Source organism: Diospyros lotus, chromosome 10, assembly GCF_014633365.1.
Source record: "Diospyros lotus cultivar Yz01 chromosome 10, ASM1463336v1, whole genome shotgun sequence".
Taxonomy (NCBI): domain Eukaryota; kingdom Viridiplantae; phylum Streptophyta; class Magnoliopsida; order Ericales; family Ebenaceae; genus Diospyros; species Diospyros lotus.
In genome coordinates, this window is record NC_068347.1 from 35144962 (window position 1) to 35156837 (window position 11876).

Genomic DNA, 11876 nt, shown 5'->3' on the forward strand with positions numbered 1-11876 from the left:
TAGACTCAAATATGTCATTTTTATTTTTTAATGTAATATTTACAATACAGGGTACTCTTTTTCCTTTATTTGAGATTTTGTCCTATTGTATTTTTTCTAAATAAAGTTTTCATGAGAGTTAAATTATTATTTTTTATTTTTTTGTAAATTATTGTAATTTTAATAAAATTAATTAATTTATATTTTTTATTTTTTATTTAATTTATATAAAGGGACATATTTGAGAAAATTTGCTATAAATCTTAAAAAATTCAGGATCGACTCTGGCTACAATGATGGCGGGTTATGGTTGGAGAGAGAATGGGAAAGAGAAAAAAGAGACGACGATGGATTGCTAGGTGAAGAAAGAAAAAGAAATAAGAAAGATGGGCGTTTTGTAATTTGAATGAGAATAATTTTATCATTTTAACATTTTTAATAACTTAATGTGTAGTCGAAGAAATACTTTTTCATAGTGTATGTGAGGATAAGGAGGAGATGCATGAGGCATCATATCATCTATGTATGTATATATGATAGCAAGAGGTGTGTCCATCATCATTCATCAATCAAATAAGCGGATGCGATGGATGATCCATAGCATCTTTCACATGGATGATGGATGGATGGATGGATGGGCATGAGTCGCATGGCCCACTGGCATGGTGAAATTTGATAGACAAACACTCTCAAGTGGAAACGGTCGTGGGGACGTGTTCCGATATACCTCTTTTTTGCCGGTTTTGTGGTTATCCGTTTCGATATTTTTTTTAACTTATTTATATAATATTATATATTTTAAAATAATTTACTAAACTATTACAAATCATCCAATGTCACCTTTTAGCACAAAATCTAGTCTAGCATAATTCACTACTAAGAATAGTGAGTTCTTATAACTTAATACTTGCCTAAATTTTATTTATTTTTAAAAAATATAAAAAAAAATTGAATTGATTTATAAATTGGATCAAATTGAATTGAACTGTCAATTTTAGGTAATTCTGTCGGTTATTTTAATTTAATTAAAATTTTATTCACTCTTATTTAATTATTTTAATTTTTTTTACTAATTTAAGTATCAAAATGTGATTTTTTCCACTAAACCCTTAAACAATTATTAAGACGTAATTAAGATATTGTTGAAAAGGTATGAATTCAATTTAAGGCATATAGTTGGGAGATTTGGTGGTGCAGGTGGGTAGGAATGCACTAAAATATAAGATCACGTTAGATTGAGTTGATATCTTAAGGATTAGTATATAATAATAATAGATATATAGTCAAAACCATGGCAACTTCATCATCAACATGATGGTGTTTTTGAAGATTCCAAGAGATCCCAGGTATTATTCCCTTGCTTTCAAGAAATGACTTCATTTATATAATATAAAATAAAATAAAAAATGGTGAAATCTTAGATAATATGTGGCCACTGGCCAATTGCCAACTTGGAGGCCACTAACTGATGTTCATTGGGCAGGTTAGGTTCTTTAAAGTGCACAAAACTGGTCAAAAAGTGTTGGCTCAATAATGCCATTTCTTTAATCATTGGTTATATTAAATTAAATGACATTGTTTTTTATTAACCGTCTAGAATCGATAACTGTAATTTTGTCTCCACATGCACATTTATATAAAGAATCATGTTATTTGTACTAATAAAGTTCTACAAGGATCATTTTACCTATTTTTTTCCTCTCAATGAATATTTTGTCTATTTTTTTTCTTTCTCAATGATATTTTGTCCTTCCCTTCTCCATTAACCTCTCATTTCTCTCTCATTCCTCTAGTCGCCGCCACCGCATTTTTGTCGCTACAACCGACCATCTATCGCTGATCTTCTCGCGGTCATTCTTTGCCTCCGTCGCCTACCCTCTTCTCTTCGTTGTGATCTTGTTGCCTTGCCTCTGCCGCCTTTCCATATTGCCCCCCCACTGTTATATTCTCCATCAAATTAGCTCGCCTCTCGATGCAACAACGACGAGATGGTGAGATTGCAGCGACGAGATGAGGCGGCAACGGTGAAGTTGCAATGGCGAGAGAATATGAGGTGGCAGTGAGAGCAGGCAAGGTGATTGAGGCGAAGAACAACAATGGGTGGTCGATTGCAGCAACAAGGGAATGTGAGAGAAGAGGAAAGAGAGAGAGAGGGAGAAAGAGGGAGAGTGGGAGAAGTGAATAAACAAAAATTGCGATATATTGTGATATTTTGATGTCAAAATATTGCGATATATCATCTTGTAAATCTCTTTCTGTGCAAATAGCACAACCCTTATATAAAACCATAAGTTTAATTTCTTGATATAATTTTTAATGTTTAAATTATTAAGAGTAAATAAGTGATAAATGTATTGTGATCAAGATTTTATTTGTTTATTCATAAAAGTTCTATCTTTTATATAGGCCATTTGAATTGGAATAATTGAAGTTATCTTTAAGATTTTTTAATTCAATTATTTCGAGTTAGCAAAGAATATGTCGAACTAAATAGAAATAATATTGTGTTCAATTGATAGGAGTTGAATTCTTCAAAAATAAATTAAGATATTCAAAATTAAATCTTTAAAATTCTCGGGCTCGTGACAAATGATGATAAGCTATTATAGGAGGGATTTGGTCCTTGAATAGGTTAGTTACAATTATAAGGCTTAGCCCACAAGGAAGAGGTCAAAGTTTAAAAGTCATTTGGAACAAGAAACATGATTAATTAATTAGAATTAATGGGAACATTACAAGTCAAGCCTTAGCTTAGTTTTCAATTGCAAATTGGTTTTGACACCAAGGGCGTCAATTAACCCCACAATCCTTTGTTAGTACTTGCACGTAAATTACACCTTTGTCTTCTTTTACAAGTATCTTGAAAAAATATTAGTTATTTAAATTTATATCTATGATTGAGGGCCCGCGATTTGATTCAGTGATCTCATCAATACTAATTATAAGGGTTAATTAATTATGAAAATAATTCAGTCTTTTTTTATAAATTTATAATTTTATTCAAAATTTTTAATTTTGACTATTAAATCTAAATACGTAATTCAATTGGGTGTAATTTTATTCAATATATAAAATTAATTTAAAGAAATTTGTATTCATACCAACATAGCAAGCCAAGTTATAGGAGTTCATTCTATTGGCATCTAATTATAGTCAAAAATAATTTAAAAATGGTTTTTTAATACTTAAATTAGTCTGCTTACGAGATATAATAATCAATAATAGAATTTTAGGAGAAGTTAGTTACATGTATTTTATCAATTTTGCTTTACAAATTCATTTATAATGCATGAGATTTCTTAAATGTTAAGTGAGAATCATTGATTTTCGCGTCTCTTTAAAACATTAATTATGACATTAATCTATTCAATATTTATTTAGGATTGTTTCGAAGAGATCTTACTTCTTAAAAATCATATGAAGAGATGATTGCCTTTTGAAAAAGAAGATAAAAAAAAAAGCTCATCATAGTATTATATAATTTATATTTATAAAAAACATAATATTTTCTAATATATATATATATATATATTATGTAAGAATGTTATTTTCTCTTCATTATTTTTAATAGAGTCGCAACACAAAGGAGTCGAGTCATTCATGAGCAACTCAATGTTTGATTTGACAAAAGTTCGTTCAAGTTCATTCTTTAAGATAAATAAACTGAGTTTGAGTATAATTTTGAATCTCAATTTGTAAACTAGTTCAGTTTGAGATCAATAAACTTTATATCATTAAAGTTTATAAACATTTTAATTAGAGGTTAGTGAATAATAATAGAATCGATTAGAGAGTCATAAACATAATCGATTAGAAATTTACGAATAGTTTGTGAATAAACTTGTTTATAAATATATTAATATATTTATTTATAATTTTATAAATATATTATCTAATATAAAGTTATCAAGTTTTAAATTATTATAATAATATAATTAAATTAAATATATTTAAAATTATTATGTATATTAATTTAATTATTTAACGTAATATAATATATATAATAAAAGTAAAATAGTAAATTAGGTTTACCTATGCACCATATAAATAGTTGTTTAAATTTAAAATTATAAAAATAAATTAATAAATTAGATTTTGACGAGACTAAATTTGCTGGTGTCTGGTAGAGTTCAGAATTATTAGGATGCGCTCGAACTTGACTTATTAATTATGAAATTAAGCCGAGTTTTAAGTCTCAAACTTAAAAATTAGTTTGTCAAATAGAGTCTAAATTTACTACAACTCATGTCAACTCAATCTAATTATAACCCTATTTTAACATAATATTGGGTAACATATGTAGTTTTTTGAGGCTCACGTGGCAAATTATAAAGGCACGCATTTTTGTCGCAGTTTCTTGATGCCGAGACAAAGTGATGGGCACAGGCACTCAAGGGTTCATGTCAGTGACATTTAATTTTATTTTGTTAAAAACTCAAATATTATGGTGGATAATTGTAACATGTTTTTCTAATGTTATCTTGACACATAGATTTAATATTTGTGATAATATTTTATATATTTATATTAATATAACATATAATATAAAATATTAATAAGAAATATAATTATAAATGTCAAACTTAATATTTTTGTTAGAGATAAATAAAATTTCAGTTTAACTGAAATAATTGAATTGAAGTAATTAAAATTGCAAAGTCGATTCTGGTCAATTTTTAAGTTTGACAATTTCAGTTCGGTTATATTTTTATATTAAAAAAAATAAAATAACTAGATCAATTGAAATTTTCAAAAACATCATTTTTGACCAATAATTCAACAAAAAATTAACAACTTTAGTTTTTTAGTTTTTTTTTTTATTTTTAGTTATTTAGTTTTTATATTTGTTTGATCTTAATTTTTAACATAAATTCAATTACTTCAATTTTAATATTTTGGTCGATTCAATCGTGAAACCGACATAATGTTCACCCTTAAATTTTTTGTTATCTTTAAGCAACAACCACAAGTGGAGCTTTCTTTCGCGGTCCTAAAATAGTTATATCCTTTTCATCTTATAAAAAATAATTTTATTTTAGATATTGGAGCTTTTTCTCATGTCATTCTAATTAAAAAGGTTTTCTTTTTTATTTACGATAATAGTAAAGTATTGGGTAACATTACTTACTAACCTCATCAATATATGTAATTTATTTTTAAATTATATATTTTTATTGAATCTTATTTTTATTATTTAAATAATTTTATTAGTTGATTAAATAATTCAAAACACGTTGCATCTATCATTAATTGATAAAATTATTTAAATATTAAAAATAAGATGCAACAAATATACTTAATTGTAACACACACATATAAGATTTTGAAAATGCTACTTAGGTACTCAACTTTAATAATTGGGGTGATACGTATGTCGATATATTATATATTTACATTAATATGACATACAATACAATACATAATATATGAATATCACTATAAATATTAAAATCGAGTGTTTTTGAGTAATATTTTTGATAAAATTTTAATGATAATTTTTCGAAAATATTATTATGTAACAATGTTTAATTTCAATTAATATGGTTTCCTTGTTGTAAGGTGGAACATTGTAACATTGAATGCATCATACAAGTCATAATTTGAGATTTATGAGATCAAATAATACTCAAATATTATTTATGATTCTAATTATTTTTTGATAGATTTTTATCATAGACATTTACCTTTTCATTCCTTAAACTCAAGAAATAGGATCGCAAATGAGTCGAGTCATTCGCGACCAGCTTGGTATTTGGCTAGCTAAAAATTCGTTCATTAATGTAAACGAGTCGAGTTTGAGATTAACTTTAAAACTAGATTTGTAAACGAATCGAATTTGAATTTAATAAAATTCAACTCGTTAAAACTCACAAACATGTTCTATTGAAGACTTGTGAACATGTTCAATTAAAAGTTTGCAAAAAACTCGTGAATAGGCTCATTTATAAATACATTAATAAATTTATTTATAATTTTATAAATATATTATTTAATATAAATTATTAAACTTTAAATTATAGTGAACGATATTATGTTTATTGTAATTTAAAATTATTATTAGTTAATTATCATATTAATATTATATTTGTTTATTATTAAATTTGATTTAAAGTTATTATTTATTGATTATTTATATATAAAGTTTTTAAAAATATTTTTATTGAATCCGAGGTTGAGCTCGAGCTCCAACTTGTCAAAAGCTTGTCAAGTTTAAGCTCGAGCTCAAACTTTAGCCAAACTTGAGATTGACGAGCTTGAAAACTAATTCGTGATCCAAATTTAAGTTTTGAAAGCTTGACTCGGCTCAATTCCATCACAATTCAATCAAAAAAATGATGGGAAATCAAATAAGAACCAAGTAAGTTATAGAACACCACCTCCAAATTTCAATCATAACTCATGGGAGTGAATAACCCACTACAATGCCACTTGTACCTTGGCCTGGGTGGTCACTTAAACATTATTTTTTCAAATGCATGCTGCCAAATTATGAAGACCCACAATTTTATTTGTTTGTAGCATTGATGGATAATGGATTACTACATATTTCAATCCTTTTAGCTGCAGCCACAAATGTACCTCCTAAATACTTATTTTCCTTTGGTCTTATAATAAGCAAATTTATCTTGGATGTAATGTAAGACCTTTTTGCCATGTGGTCCTAATCAAAAGGTATCTTTTATTTATTTTTGTTGCGTTATAAGCAAAAGTTAATTAAAAAATTTAAAAGTTCAAAATAAAAATTTGGGCTAAAAATATGTAATTTTTTTCTTAATTGAGGGTCTCAAATAAAGCCCAAATAGGATAACTCTAATATCCAAAATTTCATCTTAGAATTTTACGAAAATAATAAATATTATTAAAAAAACATAATTTTAATGAATTTTAGAATGTCAAGATAAACATTATCCATAAGAATTTTAATCCTGATGGATTTCAGAATGTTAAGATAAATATTATCTATAAGAATTATAATTTAAAGGAATTTAGAGAAGCTCTATGTTCCTCTACAAATAAATAGACACTCGTTTTAGAAAATATATGTTTTTTATACTGATTTTAATATGGTCTTCAACTCTTCCGTGTTTGAGTTAAACATTAGAGTATTTGCGCGAGTATTTTCATCTACCCTCTTATTATTATTTTTCTTACAGACTTTAAGCAGTTTAACGGCGATGTTTTCAATCAATAAATTTATTATTATATTTGAGTAACAACAATTTTATTTATTTAAATTGTAGCAAATCCAACTTAAATTCCTTTCTCAAACAATTGATGGATGGATCAATATCATATATATATATATATACATACACAGAATTTTTAGCTTATAAAAATTAGACAAAATAAAAATACAAAAGAATTAAAGAGCATTCGAGAGAAAAATAAGAACATAATATTCATACGTAACTAAGTAGTGGCGTTCATGGGTCTGGTTGGTTTGTGTTTCATATTAATCGAGACTCAAATCAAATCAATCACTATATAGAACCCAATCTACATGACTTTGATTTTGTTCTCTTTTGGGTTCTAACTATATATAATAATAATTTATTAATATAAAAATTTTGTAATATAAACTCTAAAATAAATATTAATAATCAATTCTCAACAAATAGCCATATGTATTATATATTTATATGTTTATTTATAATATTTATATTATACTTTTTACTTATTTGAGCACATTATTTGGTTTTGATAAATCTATGCACCTAAAGAGTTAGATTCAGAATTGAGCTGATTTCAATCAGATCTAATTTTTTTGATCCAAAACCAAATCGATATACTAAAAAATCGGAACCAATCACGTCTATTTGATTCAATTTGATTCTCAAGCCTATTTAAATATATGTGATGCCTCGTAAGTAAAAATTCATTAGAAGACCAAAAAAAATTAAAAGTTTAAAATAATTTTTTGAGATAAAAAAGTATAATTTTCTCCTAATTGGGGAAGAGTCATAAACAAAATGTAAATAAGATAATTTCTTCAAAAATCTTTTCGAAAGTTTTATAAAAAGAATAAACATTATCTATAAAGATCTTAATTTTAAGAGACCTCAGAATGTCATGGTAGGATAAATATTATTTAGAATAATTCTAATTCTATGAGATTTAAAAAAACTCCATTCTTATTTCTAAATAGTTGAGCCCCCGTCTATTAAGAGATATGAATTTGATATTGGCTTTATTACTACACCCAAATATTTAGGATTTAATTTATATATGGAAATGTTTAGCGCTTTCTCTTTCTCTCTTATCATCTTGCGTGAGCAATAAGCATCGTCATCGTGACTTAACTGGTTACTGCGCATTTACCGTCTTTTGCTCTTGGTCTTCTTCATCTCACCGACGATCGCATTTCCTGATCTCGTGACTCCCGTCAACATTAACGTCTTCTCCTTCTGTCCACCATCTTTTTTTGCTAGTGTCCGTTATCTCCTTCATCTGGCCTCTCTCTCACTTTTTGACGTCTCATTTCTTTTATCATCCTTTATAACATCTCTTATTCTTCTTTTAGTGTGCCATTTTTTTAGTTTTTCATTCTTAGGGGTTCTAAGTAGCTTATGCCTTAAAGTAATCATGTTTCATACATAATTTGATTGTTTTTTTAATAAAATTCAAATAATATAATAATATTATTTTTAATTAATAAATTTATTATTATATTTAAGCTACAACAGGATCAGGATGTAAACTCGATTACGTAACTTGGACCCAAGAAAACAACAATTATCCGTCTTTCATGGAAAATTCTGGAAAAAGAATGGTAAATAAGGGAAATAGGAATCAAACAGCTGGATGTATATATTTTTGTCATTTCCGACCAAGCAATGGGTCCCACGACCATATGAAGCAGCAGCCAGCAATCACCAAATCTTAGCTAAATCCGAGCAAAAACATAAATTGGGTGATCCAAACAACTCCACGTGTTTGCTGCGGTGTCAGCCACTGTCACCACCAGTACAGCTGTCCCATTCCACGTCATCAACGCAGCCTATACTATACAATATACATGCACCGTGTAGCTAACTCGGAAACATTGTCCCGACATATTTATATTAATTAATAATATATAAATATCTTAAAATTATCAAAAATAAATAATATTTTAAAAAATAATAAATATATACTTTTAATAAATATAAACACATTATAATAAAAAATTATGTTTTTAATTTTAATTTTAATTTTATTAAATTTTATATTAAGACTGGAATTATAATTTTATTGCTATTTATTTATTGAATTTGCTCAATTGAGTCATTTTCACGAGCTGATGACAGGGGAATGTATGTATGTATGTATCCACCAACATGACATCATACATCATACATACATACATGCATGCCCATAAATCTTCAATGGGGAAGTGGGCGTGGCATCCTTTAAAATCCAAGCCCATCAGCTCAACAAGAAGCACTCTTTTGGAGAGAAAAAGCAACTGAAGAAGAAGATAAAGCGATGGAGGGCCTCTCGTATGGAACAAGATCCGGCGGTTTGGAGAGTTTTGGCCGGGAAAGGAGAGAGCCAGATGATGAAATTTTTGAATTTGCAGAGGAAACAATGGAGGAGGAAGAAGAGGAGACGACGAAGAGCAACCTAACAGCTGGGCTGTGGAGGAGCGACGAAGAAGACGATGAGGAGACATGGGTGAAGAGCAGGAAGAAGGAGAAGAAACAGGTGTTTCTTGAAGGCTATGTAGAGGCGGCTGATGAGCTTGATCTGAAGAGGGGGAAGAGCTTGACTGGTGAGGATCTGGATGAGTTGAAAGGGTGTCTGGATTTAGGGTTCGGATTCAGCTATGAAGAAATCCCTGAGCTCTGTAACACCTTGCCGGCTCTTGAGCTTTGCTATTCAATGAGCCAGAGGTTTCTTGATGACCACCAGAAGTCGGCGGACTCCTCGCCGTCTTCCACCGAGATGTGCTCGTCGCCGTCGGGACCGATTGCCAACTGGAAGATCTCCAGTCCTGGTGAGTCATCTCTTTAAATGTCTTAAAATTGCTTAATTTATTGTTGGCTTGCTTTAGAGACTTCTTAATTAGTGTTTCCGTGCTTTGTTTGTTGGAGAGTTATCTGCAAAGCTTGTTACTTAGATGAAATTATGAATTGGGTTTCTGGGCTTTTAAATTAGTAGTCTTTCTGTTGATGCAAATTTGAAAAGGGTTCTTCCGATTATGAAGTGAATTTTTAGGCTGAAGAGAATTCATTTTAACCCATGAAATTGAAGTGCCAAAAATGCCAAATTGTGTTACTTTCTTCATCTTGTAATATGCCCCCCTTGCCAGATCTTTCCTTTGACAACCCATAAGTCTTGTTCTGAGATTGCTCACCTCATTGACTTGATGGCATGCTCATTGACTTGATTGCAATGAAGATACAATAATATGAGTTATAATATGACTGTTGGCATAGAAATAGAATTCACGTAGTGGGATATAAGGGATATGTTCCTCCAATTATGAGTTTCTCCCATTGTGGGTAATGTTGTTTATCTCTTTGAGGCACAAAACGTCTCGATCTTAACCTCCTATTACCTTCTCAGGTGACCATCCTGAAGATGTCAAAGCAAGGCTCAGATACTGGGCGCAAGCGGTGGCATGTACCGTTAAGTTATGCAACTAGATCGAAGGCTTCCCAGACGAGGAGAATGATGAATCGACATTTTCCTCAGTCTGGAAGTTTCTCAACCTGGACCTTCATGGAGAGAGCTCGCGGTGACCCGATCGATCATCTTTAAGGTAGTACTGCTGCCTGCTCGAACCCGACTCCATTCTTTTACCCGGAGATGGATGATCTCGGCGTCTGTCAGTGATCGGTGAGTTTGGAGGAGGAGATGGAGAAGAAAGAGAAGCCGAGGAAGGAGATTGTCTCAGGTCTGAGATTAGAGAAATACCCAACTGTTGCCTGATGAGAATGCCCTGATTCCACCCAAGGCTGATGAAACTTTTTCTCTCGTGTTCATTTTGCAGTATGAGAATTGTATTTTGTACCCAGTACATTGACAATAAAAGCATGATACGAACAGCAGTTCTTTCCTTTAATCCTCTCCTACATGCGCTACCAGTTGTTGCTTGATGCTCTTTCTCCTTTATCTTGTGCTCAAATCAGTAGTTGTTGCTTGATATGTTGCTCTGTGTTTAAACTTTACCTGATGAAACCTAAGCTTTACATGGCGCACCATTGCAGCTGTGCTATGAGTGACTCCTCCGTTGGAGCTTCATCAGCTACTTGGGGTTACATGAATTTTACCTGATGAAACTCACGACCGACAACTCTTTAGTTTTTTTTTTAGATTACGTCTCATTACTGGCGTTCTCAGCCACCTTGCTCTTAGAGCAACACTAAGGAGGTAAATCGAGAGATATGTCAAAGTGATCAAGGTGGTAGGTCTAAGTACCACTCCTAAGGTTCTCTCTTAAAAAGAAGTATTCTATTTTCCTCAAAAATTGAACTCACGCTAAGAATCTTAGATAAATTTTTCAGTCTATCCTTTTACCACTTTGGCATGCGGTGACAACTCTTTAGTTCCAATCATATGAGGTTGGTTTCATGAATTTTATTTCAGGTCTTATTTTTTTTGTTCAGTTTCTTATAAATAATATCATATTCAAGTGTCTTTCATTAAATTTTTTTGGGTATTTTTTTACTTCTTTTGTCGACAAACTTGTACATAATGCTTATAGGACAAAGCAATTTTATTCCCAGTGTTTCCAGAGGCCATGATGGTTTGGAGATGTAGCAGATTTTGGTGAAGTTAGCCATACGGTGGATAGAAGTCCAAGAAACAAGCTGCCTTAGGCCATCTCCGATGAGACGGCAAAACATCACACCATTTTGGTGTGATGAACAGTGGGATATGGCGTCTCACTGTTTACCGACGTCGTGGTAAAT

General features: G+C 30.2%; 1 protein-coding gene across 1 annotated transcript; it reads left to right on the forward strand.

Annotated features, from left to right (window-relative positions):
• Window positions 1-9377: 9377 nt before the first annotated feature.
• On the forward strand, window positions 9378-11026 carry LOC127812288 (uncharacterized). The gene is made up of 2 exons (XM_052352691.1): window positions 9378-9955; window positions 10528-11026. The coding sequence occupies exons 1-2, from the start codon at window positions 9445-9447 to the stop codon at window positions 10605-10607; spliced, it is 591 nt and encodes a 196-aa protein (XP_052208651.1). The 5' UTR covers window positions 9378-9444; the 3' UTR covers window positions 10608-11026.
• The last annotated feature ends 850 nt before the right edge of the window (window positions 11027-11876 follow it).